The following is a 20,937-nucleotide window of genomic DNA, read 5'->3' as shown; positions in this document are numbered from 1 at the left end:
GTTAAATAAGCAGGATGACAATATACAGCCTTGACATACTCCTTTCCCAATTTGGAACCAGTCTGTTGTTTCATGTCCAGTTCTAACTATTGCTTCTTGACCTGCACACAGATTTCTCAGGACACAGGTAAGGTAGACTGGTATTCCCATCTCTCTAAGTATTTTCCACTTTGTTGTGATACACCTGGAATGTTAGGTCCATGAATCAGGGTAAATTGGAAGTGGTCAAACAGGAGACAGCAAGAGTGAGCATCGACATTTTAGGAGTCAGTGAACTAAAATGGACTGGAATGGGCGAACTTAATTCAGATGACCATTATATCTCCTACTGTGGGCAAGAATCCCTTAGAAGAAATGGAGTAGCACTCAGTCAACAACAGTGAAATGCTGTACTTGGACGCAATCTCAAAAACAACAGAATGATCTCTGTTCATTTCCAATGCAAACCATTCAATATCACAGTAATCCAAGTCTATGCCCCGACCAGTAATGCTGAAGAAGCTGAGGTTGAATGGTTCTGTGAAGACCTACAAGATCTTCTAGAACTAACACCCAAAAAAGATGTCCTTTTCATCACAGGGGACTGGAATGTAAAAGTAGGAAGTCAAGAGATACCTGGAGTAACAGGCAAATTTGGCCTTGGAGTACAAAATGAAGAAGGGCAAAGGCTAACAGAGCTTTGCCAAGAGAACACATTGGTCATAGCAAACACCCTCTTCCAACAACACAAGAGAAGACTGCACACATGGACATCACCAGATGGTCAATACCAAAATCAGATTAATTATATTCTTTACAGCCAAAGATGGAGAAGCTCTATACAGGCAGCAAAAGCAAGACCAAGAGCTGACTGTGGCTCAGATCATGAGCTCCTTAATGCAAAATTCAGACGTAAACTGAAAAAAGTAGGGAAAACCACTAGAACATTCAGGTATCAATGGTCTAAATCAAATCCCTTACAATTATTCAGTGGAAGTGACAAACAGAAGATCTGATAAAGTGCCTGAAGAACTATGGACAGAGATTCATGACATTGTACAGAAGGCAGTGATCAAGAACATCCCCAAGAAAAAGAAATGCAAAAACACAAAATGGTTGTCTGAGAAGGCCTTACAAATAGCTGTGAAAAGAAGAGAAGTGAGAGGCAAAGGAGAAATGGAAAGATATCCATTTGAATGCAGAGTTCCGAAGAATAGCAAGGAGAGATGAGAAAGCCTTCCTCAGTGAACAATGCAAAGAAATAGAGGAAAACAAAAGAATGGGAAAGACTAGAGATCTCTTCAAGAAAATGAGAGATACCAAGGGAACATTTCATGCAAAGATGGGCTCAATCAAGGACAGAAATGGTATGGACCTAACAGAAGCTGAAAATATTAAGAAGAGGTGGCAAGAATACACAGAAGAACTATACAGAAAAGATCTTCATGACCCAGATAACCACGATGGTGTCATCACTCACCTACAGCCAGACATCCTGGAGTGCGAAGTCAATTGGGTCTTAGGAAGCATCGCTATGAACAAAGCTAGTTGAGGTGATGGAATTCCAGTTGAGCTATTTCAAATCCTAAAGGATGATGCTGTGAAAGTGCTGCACTCAATATGCCAGCAAATTTGTAAAACTCAGCAGTGGCCACAGGACTGGAAAAGGTCAATTTTCATTCCAATCCCAAAGAAAGGCAATGCTAAAGAATGTTCAAACTACTGCACAATTGCACTCATCTCACATGCTAGCAAAGTAATGCTCAAAATTCTCCCAATAAGGCTTCAACAGTACATGAACCAAGAACTTCCAGATGTTCAAGCTGGATTTAGAAAAGGGAGAGGAACCAGAGATCAAATTGCCAACATCCACTGGATCATAGAAAAGGCAAGAGAGTTCCTGAAAAACATCTACTTCTGCTTTATTGACTATGCCAAAAGCTTTGACTGTGTGGATCACAAGAAATTGTGGCAAATTCTTAAAGAGATGGGAATACCAGACCACCTTACATGTCTCCTGATAAATCTTAGGTTTTAGAAAAACATTAATTTCTGAGCAATTTCTGGAAGAACTCCGACAACAATAGGACAAAGAACGGACGGGAAAAAGGAAATCACAGTAAGTTAGGTTCTTATACCCCACGTGAATCACTTTATGTGAAGGTGTATTGTGATAAAGAGGTACACAGAAACACCCTGTCTTACTGTGCTTCACTGCATTGTGCTTCACAGATACCACATCTTTTTATGAATTAAAGGTTTGTGGCAACCTTACCAAGCCTATTAGCACTCTTTTGCCAACATCATTTGTTCACTTTGTTCCCTGTGTAACATTTGGGTAATTCTCACAATATTTCACACTTCTTCATTATCATTACATTTGTGTATATATTACCATATATATTATAATATAGTATATATATATAGTATAGTATATAATATATTATAGTAGTATATTTACATATATATTTTATTATATTTTGCATGTATGGTGATCTGTCATCAGTGGTCTTTGATATTACTACTATGACTCACTGAAGGCTCTGACAATGGTTAGTATTTTTTTTTTAGCAATAATGAATTTTAAAATTAAGGTATGTACATTATTAATACTATTGCATTCTTAATAGACTACATTATAGTGTAAACATAACTTTATATGCATTGGGAAGCCAAAGAATTTGTGTGATCATCTTTATTGTGGTCTGGGGCTGAACCTGTGACACCGCAAGGCATGCTATAATGCTAACCCTAGAGCACTGTCACTGTTGACATTTTGGGCCAAATAATTCTTTGTCTTACCTAGTCATATTATTGGCTACACATTATATCCTGTTAAGGGGCTGAGTAGAATGGAAAAAATACAACTTAAACAAGATATGATCCAGGGCTTCCAAAAACCCTTAAAACTATTAAAGTAGAAAGTATTTCCTGGAGGTTATGCTGGTAACAAAACTGTTTAAAAACTTCATAGTTTCCAACGTATGTTCAGAATTACACTTGAAAGTAAATGTAGGACTAAGTATGACTTACAAAATAAAAATGACCAATTAAAAATTACCCTTCCAAACTATTTCTAGGTCTAAAAAGATTTTTAAAAGGTTGCCTTTTCAAAGTTATTCAGAGACTAGGATCTATGTCAGATTGTTATATGACAGAAGCTCTGAGTCTCAACACTACCGTTTCAGAGACAATAGGGTCTTTTGTGTTCATAGTACCATGTAATCAGATAACAATATTAAGATCTACTACACAGAGTGCTCTATTACCAAGAGATAGCAATACAAATTACATACTAACAGGATACTGCTGCTGCTGCTGCTGTTGCTGCTGCTGCTGCTAAGTCGTGTCAGTTGTGTCCAACTCTGTGTGACCCCATAGATGGCAGCCCATCAGGCTCCGCTGTCCCTGGGATCTCCAGGCAAGAACACTGGAGTGGGCTGCCATTTCCTTCTCCAAAGCATGAAAGTGAAAAGTGAAAGTGAAGTCTCTCAGTCGTGTCCAACTCTTAGCGACCCCACAGACTGCAGCCCACCAGGCTCCTCTGCCCATGGGATTTTCCAGGCAAGAGTACTAGTATTTATTAAATATAAAAAAGTGTTATGAATAATTTTCCAGAAATGTCCTCTCATGTTCTTGTGCATCAATACTAAGGAATAAGGGTTATAATCTGTGAGACTCTGAATCTTATCCATACTTTAAGCTCTAGAATGGAAAGTTCAAAATCAATCCAGCACTGAAATGCTCTATTTATGGATAAACTCTTGGTTGCAGACTCGTCATTATTTTTTTAATCAAAATTTTATTCATCATTAAGCAAAAACACCTGACCCTTGAACAACATGGGTTTGAACTGCACAGGTCCACTTATACACAGATCTTCAATAAATATACAATTGGGTCTCAGTATCGGTTGATTCTGCAATCATGCAATCAACCAACCAAGGACTGCAAACTTAATTTACAATCCATGACTGGTTGAAATCTGCAGATGCAGCACTTGTGGATATGGAGGAACAACTATGGGACCTGAGTATCTGCAGATTTTGGTATCTGGGGCGAGTCCTGGAACCAATCCCCTGTGGATACCAAGGGATATATGTAGGACTAAATATGATTTAAAAAATAAAAATGTGGTCTGGGACTATAAGTGTAGAAGACTTAAAAAACTCAAATTGATGAGAAATTATATAAGTTAACAAAACACAGTGGATGAGTGGTAGAAACACAATTAGTCTTGATATCTTTTGGAAGATGATGAGCTTATAATGAGTTTTGTGCTACCACGATGTGTATCCATTAAAACCAACTGCAACAGAATACAAGGTGTAAGTGACTCAGAATGGTTATGTCATAGTTAATTACATTAAACAGAGTAGGTTCCAAGATAACTGTATCTAACAGGTGATGAATCATTTTTTTGTTTAATAAATGAAACACAGGAAGTAACATCTTTCCCACAGTTAAACTGGAAACAAAAGAACACTATTCAGCAACTCTGTATTTAATTCTCTGGGGCGACATGGAGAGCATGAAAGTATTCAATTCAAAGGTATGTTTTTTAGATAATAGTTAAAGGAAATAAAGTTATTTGCTTTGGAGAGTTTGGAAGGGAACGTAATTGTTTTCAAGTCCAACAGATTGTGGGTGATGATGATCACTGTTCAGCTGGCAGAAGAGCAACACGTGAAATGAAGCATAGATGGCTAAGATAAAACTAGGATTCAACAAAATTTGAATAGGAAGGAAAGTTTAGATTTGAGCAGTGATGTCACAAAGATGGAATAGGAGACCCTAGCCTGTGGCCCTTCACAAAAAGCAGCAATTAACTATCCATGAACAAAAACAGCTCTGGAAAGGCTGCCGACAGCACTTCAGAAACACAGTGAGGGGCACAAAAAATTTGAGAATAACTGCACAAAGAAATGGAGAAGGCAATGCCACCCCACTCCAGTACTCTTGCCTGGAAAATCCCATGGATGGAGGAGCCTAGTAGGCTGCGGTCCATGGGGTTGCACAGAGTTGAACACAACTGAAGTGACTTAGCAGCAGTAGCAGCAGCAGCACAAAGAAGAAGAACAAACAGCTTCAAATTGCCTGTGTCATCCCATCCCTTCCAGCTGGCATTGTTCAGAACCAAGAAGGAACTCCCTGGGTAGAAAATCATTCCCCTTCCTTGGAAAGTGAAGGGGGGGGGTCTGTGACCAGCTTCCCAGCCTTTCAAGGCATGGCATGAAGGACCCACTTCTATTACAGCCCCAAATAAAATGGACTAAAATGGGTGAACTTAATTCAGATGATCATTACATCTACTACTGTGGGCAAGAATCCCTTAGAAGAAGTGGAGTATCCCTCATAGTCAACAAGAGTCCGAAATGCAGTACTTGGGTGCAATCTCAAAAAAGACAAAATATTCTCCATTCTTTTCCAAGGCAAACTATTCAATATCATAATAATCAAAGTCTATGCTCCAACCAGTAATGCTGAAGAAGCTGAAGTTGAACGGTTCTATGAAGACCCAAGACCTTCAAGAACTAACATCCAAAACAAGATGTCCTTTTCATCATAGAGGACTGGAATGCAAAAGTAGGAAGTCATGAGATACCTGGAGTAACAGGCAAATTTGGCCTTGGAGTACAAAATGAAGAAGAGCAAAGGCTAACAGAGCTTTGCCAAGAGAACACACTGGTCATAGCAAACACCCTCTTCCAACAACTCAAGAGGAGACTCCAGACATGGACATCACCAGATAGTTAAAACTAAAATCAGACTGATTATATTCTTTACAGACAAAGATGGAGAAGCTCTATACAGGCAGCAAAAGCAAGACCAAGAGCTGACTGTGGCTCAAATCAGGAACTCCTTATTGCAAAATTCAGACTTAAACTGAAGAAAGTAGGGAAAACCACTAGAGCATTCAGGTATGACCTACATCAAATCCCTTATGATTATTCAGTGGAAGTGACAAATAGACTCAAGGGATTAGATCTGATAAAGTGCCTGAAGAACTATGGACAGAGATTCATGACACTGAACAGGAGGCAGTGATCAAGACTAACCCCAAGAAAAAGAAATGCAAAAACGCAAAATGGTTGTCTGAGAAGGCCTTACAAATAGCTGTGAAAAGAAGAGAAGGGAAAGGCAAAGGAGAAAAGGAAAGATATACCCATTTGAAAGCAGAGTTTCAAATAGCGAGGAGAGATAAGAAAGCTTTCCTCAGTGAACAATGCAAAGAAATAGAGGAAAACAAAAGAATGGGAAAGACTAGAGATCTCTTCAAGAAAATTAGAGATACCAAAGGAACATTTCATGCAAAGATGGGCACGGTAAAGGACAGAAACAGTATGGACCTAACAGAAGCAGAAGATATTAAGAAGAGGTGGCAAGAATATACAGAAGAAGTGTACAAAAAAGATCTTCACAACCAAGATAATCACGACAGTGTGATCACTCACCTAGAGCCAGACATCCTGGAGTGCAAAGCCAAGTGGGCCTTAGCAAGCATTACTATGAACAAAGCTAGTGGAGGTGATGGAATTCCAGTTGAGCTATTTCAAATCCTAAAGGATGATGCTGTGGAAGTGCTGCACTCAATATGCCAGCAAATTTGGAAAACTCAGCAGTGGCCACAGGACTGGAAAAGGTCAATTTTCATTCCAATCCTAAAGAAAGGCAATGCTAAAGAATGTTCAAACTACTGCACAATTGCACTCGTCTCACATACTAGCAAAGTAAAGCTGAAAATTCTCCAAGCAAAGCTTCAACAGTACATGAACCAAGAACTTCCAGATGTTCAAGCTGGATTTAGAAAAGGGAGAGGAACCAGAGATCAAATTGCCAACATCCGTTGGATCATCAAAAAAGCAAGAGAGTTCCAGAAAAACATCTACTTCTGCTTTACTGATTATGCCAAAGCCTTTGACTGTGTGGATCACAAGAAATTGTGGCAAATTCTTAAAGAGATGGGAATACCAGACCACCTGCCTCCTGAGAAATCTGTATGCAAGTCAAGAAGCAACAGTTAAAAGTGGACATGCAACAACGGACTGGTTCCAAATGGGAAAGGAGTATGTCAAGGCTGTATATTGTCACCCTGCTTATTTAACTAACATTCAGAGTACATCATGAGAAACACTGGGCTGGATGAAGCACAAGCTGGAATCAAGATTGCCAGGAGAAATATCAATAATCTCAGATATGCAGATGATACCACCCTTTTGGCAGAAAGCAAAGAGGAACTAAAGAGCCTCTTAATCAAAGTAAAGAGGAGAGTGAAAAATCTGGCTTAAGACTCAACATTCAGCAAACGAAGATCATGGCATCCAGTCCCATCACTTTATTACAAATAGATGGGGAAACAGTGGAAACAGTGACAGATTTTACTTTCTTAGGCTCCAAAATCACTGCAGATGGTGACTGCAGCCATGAAATTAAAGGACACTTGCTCCTTGGAAGAAAAGTTGTGACCAACCTAGACAGCATATTAAAAAGCAGAGACGTTACTTTGCCGACAAAGGTCTATCTAGTTAAAGCTATGGCTTTTCCAGTAGTCATGTGTGGATGTGACAGTTGGACCATAAAGAAAGCTGAGTGCTGAAGAATTGATGCTTTTGAACTGTGGTGTTGGAGAAGACTCTTGAGAGACCCTTGGACAGCAAGGAGATCAAATCAGTCAATCCTAAAGGAAATCAGTCCTGAATATTTATTGGTAGGACTGATGCTGAAGATCAAGCTCCAATATTTTGGTCACCTATGCAAAGAACTGACTCATTGGAAAAGACCCTGATGCTGGGAAAGATTGAAGGCAGGAGGAGAAGGGGACGACAGAGGATGAGATGGTTGGATGGCATCACCGACTCAACGGACATGAGTTTGAGCAAAGCTCTGGGAGTTGGTGATGGACAGGGAATCCTGGCATGCTGCAGACCATGAGTTGCAAAGTGTTGTACACAACTGAGCAACTGAACTGAACTGAATATACTGGCAAAGCCAGGGCATATACTGATGCTAGGAATGAGAAGAAAGGCAGGGACTACCCAGCAGCCACACAGCAAGAGACTGCATTTCCCAGTGACCTGCTCTACAAATGACCCTGACAACTTTCACCACCAAACAAACCAAAAGCCAGCACAGATTTGCCTGGACCCCTGCAAATTTCACCAGGTTCTGTCCACAAGTATTCTCATTTGCTGATGCCTGTCTCCCGAGTCCCTCCCCACCCTCTCCTCTCTTGGATCCCCGATTATCAGCCAGTCTGTGCCTCTTCTACTGCAGAAGTGCAACACACCACCCTGAACTGACACCCACAATCACATAGGTGCCTGGAACTAGTCCCTCCAAGTGTGTACTTACACCTGTCACCAACCTAAATTGCTATGTGAGCACCATGGTGAGACCCTGCTGAAAGCCAGGGCCCTCCAGGAGCATGTGGGCTCAGATCCAGCCCTGTCTTGAGTCACTGGCCTGCACCTCTAAGCTCCCTGAAGCTAGCCCCTCCAGCTATATAGCTGGATACCTCTGGTCCCCATCACTGGCCTCCTCAGCTATGTGTCTGTGGCAAGATCCAGTAGTCATAGTGCTGCACACCAACAGCCAGGACCCCCCCAGACGTCAGCACACCTGCCACTGGCACTTGCCTTGGTATCAGCTGTGGCCCCAGGGCTACCTGTGTGTTTATAACCAGCTCTGTCACCACACAGGTACCTGTACCTGGCCTGCATGGCCGAGAGTGTGGACACCAAGCAGCTTGGCCGACTACTGCTGCTTGCTCTGGTGCTCTCCCTCGTTTACAAGGAGGTGCCACTGAGCACCCCAACAGTCCTTGGAGCCTCTGCAGATGCCTGGCAGTGCTTTCCAAAGATCACACAGTTGTCAATGTTGTGGATCCCAATGGCTTAATCCAATGAGTTACACCACAATCCCCGAGACATGGAGCTCCACACGCCCCTTCACTGGGAACCCTGCACCATTAACCCAGTGTCGCAGCAATCTTCAGCATGGCCCCACCCGCAGGGGAATAGGTCTTTTCTTAGCATAAAGTATTTTCTTTAGCATGCAGACACCTAAGCAAGGATACAGGACTGTGGAGAGTCAGGGAAACAAGACTCCACCCAAGGAACACAGTAAACCTCCAGGAACTGATCCTCCCAAAATGGACATAGAGGATTTACCCCTTTTTCCGGGGTGTCACTGGCCCAAACTGATTTAGTTTTACTTCATCTTGGAACCAATCATTGATATAGTAAATGAAATTAAGCATGGATGGTTCAGTCTACTCATCTGGGGTGGTCTGTAAACTGAGATGCTGAGTACAAATTCAACCTCAGTGTCAAGATAGGTATTGACGATCTTTAAAATGATATCCTTTCACATAAATTTGGAGTTATCTTAAAACAAAAAAGCGTCAAACTGATACAAATAGGGCAATATACTTAAGAAGAACTGAATTCAGTTCTCTATTATCCACTGAGACCAGCTAAAGCTCTTATCTCTTCAAAACACCTCTCAAGACTCTTAGGAAGAATGCTCAATCCCACATCTATGCACCTACATCTTTATTATACCATATGATTTTACATTTAGCTGTATGTCTTCTCTACTGGAATATAAACTCTCTAAGGTTGAGGAGAAAACATTCATTTTTCTCTGAGGGTGATAAAATGAAGAACTGACTCATTTGAAAAGACCCTGATGCTAAGAAAGATTAAAGGCAGGAGGAGAAGGGGACAACAGAGGATGAGATGGTTGGATGGCATAACCAACTCAATGGACATGAGTTTGAGTAAGCTCTGGGAGTTGGTGATGGACAGGGAGGCCTGGTGTGCTGCAGTCCATGGGGTCACAAAGAGTCAGACACAACTGAGCGACTGAACTGAACTGAACTGCATTACATACATTTTCTGACACAGTAGGCACTGAAATGCCCAATGAGTGACTGAATACACATATATTTAGATGATTAACGTGTTTCTGCTGATTTCACACTTAAGTAGTAGTAGATGCAATGTGGATGAGAAATGGAGACTGGTGCATTTTTGGAACTATTTGCTTTTGATAAGACCAGAAATTATAAACTCCTCTAAGGGGAACAACAAAAAGAAAAGCTAGAGGCAGTCAATGTTATTAACACTTTCTCTTTTTATCTGTCTATCCTATTTTTCTCTTCTGCTAACCATTCTGGTATTTCCTTTTTTTCAAAAACCTATGCCCTTCTAGCATCACTCATTTAAAATGATGACATTAAAATGTAGCTTAATTTAACAATTAATTGCTCACTGTGTTGCCAGACTCAGTTCCATACTATGGACACAAAAACAAGTAAGATAAAACTCATAATGTAGTAAGAAAGTCAGACAAAACCAATATAAAATGAGGATCAAATACTATGGGATATAAATGAGTTCATCTAATTGGGCAAATACATAAATCCTACACCTATTAGTCATTTAGAATGTTCTGTTAGGTCTTGTATTGTTGGGGAGTTGTTTTAACTCTTTTGTAATGTTAACAGGGAGAAATAAATGGTTGAAATGAAGTATTAGGGGGCATTGTGAAAAAGGACACAAATTAAAATGCCTAATATAACTCAAATCAAGGAACAATGCAAGAATTAATTTTTGATCAAACCATTATTTCAATCTGGAGGGGGCAGCATATAGTCAGTCCATTCTACTTTTGCTCAAAAGTGTGGTTTTTAGGAAAGACTAGGCCATCAACTAATTCTGTCATTTCTACCCATTCTCCCAAACTGACACCAAGTGAGGCAGCATGTTTGAGTCAAGAGGAACTGATTCTACAACAACAAAAAAGAGATCAAACACATTCCAAAACGAGTTCTCAGTGTGAGTCCATCAAGCTACAGTTAGGTTCAAACTTAAAATGCAAAATGGTGAAGGAAGCAAGTTCAGAAAATGAAAATGCTGAACCGTGTTCACACAAGATACACAAGATCTGTACCTATAAATACAAAATGTTTACAATGAGAACTTCCCATGTGCTGTTATTTTTTCTTATCAAAATTACCTAATGGAATGTGTCCTTCCTCAAAACAGAAGGGGTACTTTTTTTTCTTTTGGTCCTGCTATGCGGCATGTGGGATCTAGATCCCCGACCCGGGATCGAATCAGTGCCCCCTGTGCTAGGAGCATGGAGTCTTAACCAGTGGACCGCCAGAGAAGTCGGAGAATGGGTACTTTTTAAGAGTTAAGTGTCACTGGGATGACCCACAGGGATGGTATGGGGAGGGAGGAGGGAGGGGTGTTCAGGATTGGGAACACGTGTACACCCGTGGCGGATTCATGTTGATGTATGGCAAAACCAAAACAATATTGTAAAGTAATTAGCCTCTAATTAAAATAAATAAATTTAATTTGAAAAATAAAGATTAACAAATATTTGTATAGTACAAAAAAAAGAGTTAAGTGTCAGAAATTGTGGCTCTAGTGGAATAGCTGGAAACAGCCAAATACAACTGTGCCAGATTAAAACATCGACTCAGTCTCTGAAGGATTGAATCAAGAAAAAAAGGTACATTCTAAATACTTTAATGCTGTTTTATACTATGCAAGAGGCACAAGGCATCTACAAAATATCTGTTTAATTAACGTGTTGATGTTATGCTTCTGAAAAATTTACGAAGATTAAAAAATTAGAAGGGTGTGTCTGAAACCTGGCTACAATAATGTATAAAAACTTACTAATCAAATCTCACATGTACCTCTTTACTGTTACAAAAAGCTATGAGATGGCAACAAAATAATGAATAAAACACTTCCGTACTTATTTTCTTGGTAACACCTATAAAATCTCAAATGGCAGAAATAAAAAATTTGTATAAACACCTCACAGAAAAAGCAAGCAAAATCTCAAACATCTTTAGGTCACAGTAACTTACCTCTTAGAAGTAAAATTTTTTTCTAGACCCTCATTGTGAATCAGTTTTGTATCCCCAAACTGCCACGAAGACTGCAGGTTACAGCTTACATCAAGCCGGCGCTCGTTGAGAGTATCATGTATGAAACTATACTCTCTAGTATTGGTGTAACAAGGTGACAAGTAAACTAAAAATAAAGAAAAGGGTAAGCGGTTATTTGCATTTAAAATGACATCACTGTAGGATAGTTAGGGTCTTTGGGAAGGTCATGTACACACTGCTATATTTAAAATGGATAATCAACAAAGACCTATTGGACAGTCCATGAAACTCTGCTCAATGTTATGTGCTAGCCTGGATGGGAGAGGGGTTGGGGGATGAATGGATACATGTATATGTAAGGTTAAGACCCTTCATTGTTCACCTGAAACTACAACATTGCTAATCGGCTATACCACAATACAAAATGTTTTTGGTGTTATAAAAAATAAAATAAAATAACATTGTTGTACATCTGCACAATGACAACTATAGATATGTATAAGATACAAAATAGCCAAGTACTTGGAAGTTTCATTAACATCTGGAGACATTTATATATATTTAAGACTTTATAACAGTAATACAGACTTCCTATACCCGGTATAAATGAAAATAGGAACCTTGTCTTACTCCACTTACCTACTGGGAGTTCTTAAAAGCTGACACAGATATACTATATAGAGGGATTGGGGGCAAGAGGAGAAGGGGACGACAGAGGATGAGATGGCTGGATGGCATCACTGACTCGATGGATGTGAGTCTGGGTGAACTCCAGGAGTTGGTGATGGACAGGGAGGCCTGGCGTGCTGCGATTCATGGGGTTGCAAAGAGTCGGACACGACTGAGCGACTGAACTGATCTGATCTGATCTGATATAGGTGACTCATTTTCAACTTAAGATGTACAGGCTCTACAACATACATTGTTACACAAACCTTGTAGCTCATGTTAGGTCATGAACATTTGTTGTATTTCCCCCAAATAAGGCAACCTATATACTAGTAAACTATTTGGTTATTTTGACTTCAATAATACCAGAATATCTTTGTTAACTCTTGACTGTGGCAAGAGTGGCATGAGTAAGAAGCACAGTCTTTTGGAGGACAGTGAGCAATGTTTTAAGCATTGTTATATTAAGTAGATGCATTAAAGAATCAAAACCCTTAAGGAATAGGACCCAGAGGAAATTGGGGAATACAGCTGATTCTTGTTATTTGTGGAAGTTACAGTATATTAAAGTTGCTGCCAACCTTGAATCAGTGAATATTGAACTATTAATATTAATCTTAGTAGAAATACAGGGTTAGGTTCCTGTGGGCCTCTGGTGACACTTTTGACTACTGGAATGCCATGTGCAGTAAGCTTGCCTGCCAACATCTCTGTAAAACGAGCCAGTCTCATCCAGGTTGGAAACCTGCCACATAACCTTTTCCTGTATAACACTTAGAAGGTGTCTTTGAAATTCTTCCCCAGTCTCCTGTTCTGCAGAACCTGCCTGCATCCATTATCACCTTCTGAAGCGTGGGAGCCAGCAAGCTCTAGCCAAGAAGGGCTTAACATTCTCCTGACTCTTGGTGCCATGATCAAATGTCTCTTTGGCTTTTCACCTTCCAACAATGCTGCCCACAAGCTTTTTACTGGTGGTCATCTCATGAGTCTACAAATGTAGATTCTACTCTCTCCACAGGAAAGGTACTCAAATGTTCCTTCAACATTTTCTGCAGAGGTTTGATGTACAAGTTGGTGAATTTTGTTTTCCTTTTTCTGAATGTGCCATATTTTTAGCCAACAGTCCTGTAATTTTATGTTATAGTGTAGCTTATGTAACATGCATTTTCTCTGTAGGGCACATCATAGACCTCTTGAGCTTAGGAACACTAGACAGCATTTTAGCATTACATGGTGGAGGCCATTTATAAAAATGCAACAACACAGCACGAAGCAGGTGATGAAATGGACACTTAATTATGACAGCTGGAGTAAGATGCAGAGCACTGTCTCATCTGGATACAAGTGCATCAAGTGACTCAAATTTTTCACCATTCTGCATATGCCTAAAATGACTGAAAGTGCTGTGCTGAGTACTGGTGCTGAGGTTACAAACACATTTTAGCAAGTAGGAGAGTTTGAAAATATGGCAAACATGGAATAATGAGGATCAGTGATATATATAACTTCAGGCAATTTCCATATACATGAATCTAACATAAACAATGGTCCTCTGTATTTAATAATCAACAGGATAAGAAAGTGGCAAAACTAATACAAAATACTACAAACCTCTGTTTTTCAAAAACAACGTATTCTTCACCTCCTTTCCATTTAATTTGCACTTTAATATTTGTAACAATTCATTACAAAATTTGGTCATTTCATAAGATATATGCCTTTGTGCATGTGTGCTTATGTTTAACTTATGTTGACGTGAATATAGATCATATGACATTTTTACAGCGGCTCTATATTTATACCCTTCGCCCAAACTCCCCAGTGTCAACACTTCATGTGACTATAATGAAACATGAAAACCAGAAAAATGACATTGGTATAATACACAGACCTCATTAATATTTTACTAGTTTTATGTGCAGTTGTGTGTGTGGGGGTAGTTCTATGCAATTTTATCACACGTGTAGATTCATGTAACAACCACTATAATCAAGATACACAACTGTTCCATCACCACAAAGATCATTCTTATTCTACTCCTTTATATATAGTAATATTGATAACCTTATTCCTCTTCTCTGCCTCTAAATCCTAGAACTACCAATCTGTTCTCCATCTCTATGCTGTCATTTCAAGAATGTTTTATAAATGGAACTTTATATTATAAAGTTCTGTTATATTTAAATTAATATTTACAACCTATGGAGACTGGCTTTTTAAGTTCAGCATATTGCTTCTGAGATTCAATCAAGCTGCTGATACAGTAAATCTTTTTTTTTTAACTTGCTAAGTATCCCACGGTATGGATGCATCGTACTTTAAGCATTTACTCAATGGAAATCAGGGTGATTAACAATTTTTGGCTACTACAAATAAAGCTACTATAAACATTTCCATATAGGTTTTAGTGTGGCCGTAAGCATCCATTTCTCTGGGATAAATGCTTTGTAGTACAACAGCAGGGTCATACGGTAGTTGCATGTTTAGTTTTTCAAGAAACCATCAAACTTTTTCCAAAAGTGGCCGAACTATCTTACGCTTCCATTGGTTGCATGACTGATCTGGCTTCTCCTATTCTTCCTAGCTTTTGGTATTGCTATTCTTATTTCAGCTGTTTAAACAAGAATAAAGAGAGCCCCTTTTCATTAGCATTTTGTTAATGGCCAAGATATTGAATATCATTTTTGTGCTTATTTGCCAATCTATACATTCTCTTTAGTGAAATGACTATTCATGTCTTTTTCCTGTTTTCTGGTTGATTCCACTTTATGATTCATCTAGCCCAGCATTCTGCATTATATACTCTGCATATAAGTTAAATAAACAGGGTGAAAATATACAGCATTGACCTCCTCCTTTCCCAATCCTGAAGTAGTCTGTTGTTCCATGTCCAGTCCTAACTGTTGCTCTTGACCTGCATACAGGCTTCTCAGGAGGTGGGCAAGGTGGTCTAGTATTCTCAACTTTTAAGAATTTTGCACAGTTTGTTGTGATAAACACAGCCAAAGGCTTTAGTGTTGTCAATGAAGGAGATGTTTTTCTGGAATTCTCTTGCTTTTTCAATGATCCAACGGATGTTGGCAATTTGATCTCTGGTTCCTCTGCCGTTTCTAAATCCAGTTTGTATATCTGGAAGTACTTGGTCACGTACTATTGAAGCCTAGCTTGAAGGATTTTGAGCATTACCTTGCTAATACGTGAAATGAGCTCAACTGTGCAGCAGTTTGAGCATTCTTTGGCATTGTCCTTCTTTGGGACAGGAATGAAAACTGACCTTTTCCAGTCCTGTGGCCACAGGTTTTCCAAATTTGCTGGTGTACTGAGTACAGCATATTCGCAGCATCATCTTTTAGGATCTGAAACAGCTCAGTTGTGATTTCATCACCTTCACTAGATTCATCCTAAGGCCTACTTGATTTCACACTCCAGGATGTTTGGCTCTAGGTGAGTGATTATCTGGGTCACTAAGACCTGTTTTGTACAGTTCTTCTGTGTATTCTTGCCACCTCTTCTTAATATCTTCTGCTTCTGTTATGCCCATACCGTTTCTGTCCTTTATTGTGCCCATCTTTGCAAGAAATGTTCCCTTGGTATCTCTAATTTTCTTGAACAGATCTCTAGTCTTTTCCATTCTATTGTTTTCCTCTCTTTCTTTGCATTGTTCACTTAAGAAGGCTTTCTTATCTCCCCTTGCTATTCTTTGGAACTCTGCATTCAAATGGGTATATCGTTCCTTTTCTCCTTTGTCTTTTGCTTCTCTTCTTTTCTCAGCTATCTGTAAAGCCTCCTCAAGCAACCATTTTGCCTTCTTGCAATTCTTCTTCTTGGGGATGGTTTTGGTCACCGCCTCCTGTACAATGCTATGAACCGCCATCCATAGTTCTTCAGGCACTCTATCAGACCTAACTAATCCCTTAAATCTATTTCTCACTTCCACTGTATAATCATAAGGGATTTGATTGAGGTCATACCTGAATGGCCTAGTGGTCTTCTCTACTTTAAGTCTGAATTTTCCAATAAGCTCATGATCTGAAGTCACAATCAGCTTCAGGTGTTTTTTTTTTTTTTGCTAACTGTCTAAAGCCTCTTCATCTTCAGCTGCAAAGAATATAATCAATCTGATTTCAGTATTGATCATCTGGTGATGTCCATGTGTAGAGTCATCTGTTGTGTTGTTGGAAGAGGGTGTTTGCTATGACCTGTGTATTTTCTTGGCAAAACTCCATTAGCCTTTGCCCTGCTTCATTTTGTACTCCAAGGCCATATTTGTCTGTTACTCCAGGTGTGGCTTTCTACTTTAGCATTTTAATGATTTTAATGAAATTTTAAATTTTAACATTTTAATGAAAAGAACATCTTTGTGTGTGTGTGTGTGTGTGTGTGTGTGTGTGTGTGTTAGTTCTGGAAGGTCTTATAGGTCTTCATAGAACTGTCTGACTTGAGCTTCTTCAGCATTAAAGGTTTGGGGCACTGTGGTATTGAATGTGGATTACTGTGATGTTGAATGGTTTGCCTTTGAAACAAACAGAGATTATTGTGTCGTTTTTGAGACTGCACTCAAGGACTGCATTTTGGACTCTTCTGTCAACTATGGGCTACTCCATTTCTTCTCAGGGATTCTTGCCCACAATAGTAGATATAATGGTCATCTGAATTAAATTTGCTCATTCCCATCCATTTTAGTTCACTGATTCCTAAAATGTTGATATTCACTCTTGACATCTCCTGTTTGACCACATCCAATTTACCTTGATTCATGAAGCTAACACTCCATGTTCCTATGCAATACTGTTCTTTGAGCATCGAACTTTACTCTCACCAACACTGTGATAGTTGCCTGACTCCTTGCAACCCCATGGACTGCAGCCTGCCAGGCTCCTCTGTCCATGGTATTTTCCAGGCAAGGATACTGGAGTGGTTTGCCATTTCCTTCTCCAGGGGATCGTCCTTCTCCAGGGACCAAACCCAGGTCTCCAGCACTGCAGGCAGGTTTTTTACCGACTGAACTACTAGGGAAGCCCATCCACAACTAGGCATCGTTGGTTTTGACCCAGCCTCTTCATTCTTTCTGGAGCCTATTTCTCCACTCTTTACCAGTAACATATTGGATACCTACTGACTTGGGGGGCGCATCTTCCAGTGTCATATCTTTTTGCCTTTTCATACTTTTCATGGGATTCTCAAGGCAAGAATGAAGTGGTTTGCCATTCCCATCTGAAGTGGACCACATTTTGTCAAAACTCTCCACCATGACCCATCCATTTTGGGTGGCACTGCACAGCACAGCTCATAATTTCATTGAGTTACACAAGGCTGTGGTCCATGTGATCATTTTGGTTGGTTTTCTGGGACTGTGGTTTTCCTTCTGGAGGTTAGCTATATGTATTTTTTACATCCTTTTTTTTTTTTTTTTATCAAGCTGAGTTCTGTATTCCTAGAGTGCTGAGTCTTTGTCATGAATGTTGCTTTCTCTCAAGTTTTTTCTGCATAAATTTATATGACCATGTGATTGTTATTCCTTGTCCTGTGAATACAGATTGACTGTCAGATACCAAACCAGTCTTGCATCCCTTGAACAAAACTCCCTTGGTTATAATATATAATTCATTTTATATACTGCTGAATGCTATTTCTTTATATTTTGTATAGAATTTGTGTGTTAAGGTTCATGATGGGTATTGGTCTGTAGTTTTCTTTTTTTGTATTACATTTAGCTTTGGTACCAGGATAATACTATACAAGTAGTTATTCTTTCCTCTTCTGTATTATAGAAGAAATTGTAAAGGATTTGTATTAGCTCCTTTCTTTAATCTTGAGTAGAATTCTCCAGTGAAACCATCTGGGCCTGGGGATTTCTTTTCCAACAGATTTTTTTCAACTATGAATTCAATTTCTATAATACAGACATATCTTGGAGACATTGTGTGTTCAGCTCCAGACCACCACAATAAAGTCTATTAAGTGTGCAACAGCATTATGTTTAAAAAACAATGTATATAACCTTGATTTTAAATACTTTATTGCTACAAAAATGCTAACAATCATTTGAGCCTTCAGTGAATCATAATCTTTTTGCAACAGTAACATCAAAGATCACTAATCACAGATCATTAACAAATGTAACAGCAAAGAAGTTTGAAATACTGTGAAAATTACAAAAATTTGATACAGAGACACAAAGTGAGTGATTACTGTTGGAAAATAGGCACCAATAGACTTGCCTGATACAGTGTTGCCACAAACCTTCAATTTGTAAAAAACACAGTATCTGTGAAGAACAACAAAATGAGGAATGCCTGTAGTTATAAGGCTATTAAATGATCTATTTAGTACTGTGTGAGTTTTGGTAATTTGTACTTTTAAACAAACTAGCCCCTTTCATTTAAGCTGTAAAGTTTATGTACTTAGATCTGTTCATAACACTTTCAATTCTGTGGCTCAGTAATGATATACTATGTCATTTCTAAGAGTTGTAGTTTGTGTCTTTTTTGTCAGTCTCACTACAGGTAACCTTCCTAAAGGCTTATCAACTTCTTTTTTTATCTTTGCAACCAGCTTCTTAATTTCATTTTTTTTCTTTGTGCTTGTTATGGGCTTATCCTGTTACTCTTTTCCTAGTTCCTTAAGAAGGAAACTTAGACTACTGGTTTGAAACCTATTTTCTAATGTAAGTATTTAGTGTTATAAATTTGTCAGCCATGATTCAGTTTTCCCCTCAAATTTTGATGTTACATCTCCTTTTTTATTCAATCCAATGTGTTTCTAAAATCTCATGAATATTTAGAAATATGTTGTTTACTTTCCATGTATTCAAAGACTTATCTAATGCTTTCTATCATTAATTTCTAGATTATTCGACTTCAGTTCTTTTAAATATGTTGAAATGTGTTTCATGGCCCAACACATCGTCTATCTTGATGAGCATCAACTTAGTTCTTGAAAAGAATGTCTGTTCTACTGTTGTTGTGTAGAGTATAATGTCCTAATAATGTGCAAATGTCAATCAGATCTTGTTAGTTGACAAAGTTCAGTTCTTCTATAGCTTCACTGATTTTTTTGTCTCTATGGTTCCACTGGTTGTTGAGAGAGGTGTACTGAAATCACCAACTGCCATTCCAGATTTGCCCATTTTTCCTTTCAATTCTATCAGTGCTGCTTCATGGTTTCTGAAGCTTTGTCATTTAGGGATACATAGTTAGGACTGCTTAATCTTACTAGTGGATTTATGCAATATCCCCTTCTGTTTCTGGAATTTTCATTCCTCTCAAGTCTACTGATATAAATAGCCACTCTGCTTTATTCTGCTTGTTTGCATGGCTTATCTTTCTCTATACACTTACTTTAAACCAACTTATATCCCTATATTTAAAGTGCATTCGTCAACAGTCTATAGTTGGGTCATGGTTTTTTTTTCAATCCATTGTGTAAACATCTTAACTGGTATGAGATAAATTATATTTAATATAACTGATACAATAGGGCTTAAGCCTGACATTTTACTGTTTATTTTTCCCTCAGTTGTTCAATTCTCTACTTTACTTTTTCTGCTTTCCTGTGGGTTATGCAAACATTTTTAAAATTCCATTTTGATTTACCCATAGTGTCTTTAGAAACAACTTTTAATTCTGAGATAACTGTGTGTACATGTGCTCGTGTCCCACTCTTTGTGACCCCATGAACTGCAGACCACCAGGCTCCTCTGTCCTTGTTCCAACTGTCAAACAAAATTAGAAAACTCAAGAGGAGGACTGTTGATTGTATTTCCCTGTATTTCTACTCTCCTTTGTCCCTCCTTCATTCCTAATGTTCCCAGCTTCTTTCATCATTTTCTGCTTGGAAACTTTGTTTAGCCATTCTACACCAAGATTTACTAGTGAAAAATTTTGAGTTTTACTTCATCAGAGAATGTCTATTTCATTCTACTCCTGAGGATATTTTTCTGAGTATAGTTCTTTTCTTTCTGCACTTAAAAAATGTTGTGCCACTTCCTCTGGGCTCCATGGTTTCTAATGAAATATCTGCCATTCAATTTTTCCCCAATAAAAACATTTAGTTGCTCTCAAGATTTTTTCTGTTCTTAATTATCAGAAGTTTGATTATGATGTGCCTTGTGATGGACTTCTCTGGCTTTATCGTGTTTAGGGCTCATTCAACCTTTTGATTGAATGTTGTTGTTTAGTTGTTAAGACATGTCCGACTCTTTGCGACCCCATGGACTGTAACCTGCTGGGTTCCTCTGTCCATAGGATTTTCCAGGCAAGAATACTGGAGTGGGTTGCCATTTCCTTCTCCAGAGGATCTTTCCAATCCAGGCATCAAACCCACGTTTTTTACATCTCCTGCACTGACAGGCAGATTCTTTCCCACTGCACCAG

General features: G+C 38.9%; 1 protein-coding gene across 12 annotated transcripts in view; it reads right to left on the bottom strand.

Annotated features, from left to right (window-relative positions):
* TEX15 (testis expressed 15, meiosis and synapsis associated) overlaps window positions 1-20,937 on the bottom strand; it is a 79,476-nt gene that overhangs the window by 26,222 nt on the left and 32,317 nt on the right. For all 12 annotated transcript variants that reach the window (XM_055567146.1, XM_055567148.1, XM_055567147.1 and 9 more), the window contains one exon: window positions 11,873-12,038. In XM_055567146.1, coding sequence (XP_055423121.1) covers window positions 11,873-12,038 — 166 coding nt within the window. The remainder of the gene's footprint in view (window positions 1-11,872; window positions 12,039-20,937) is intronic.

This window comes from Bubalus kerabau, chromosome 2 (genome assembly GCF_029407905.1).
Source record: "Bubalus kerabau isolate K-KA32 ecotype Philippines breed swamp buffalo chromosome 2, PCC_UOA_SB_1v2, whole genome shotgun sequence".
Classification (NCBI taxonomy): Eukaryota; Metazoa; Chordata; class Mammalia; order Artiodactyla; family Bovidae; genus Bubalus; species Bubalus kerabau.
The sequence above is the reverse complement of the archived record's forward strand: the minus strand, read 5'-3'. Positions and strand labels throughout refer to the sequence as shown.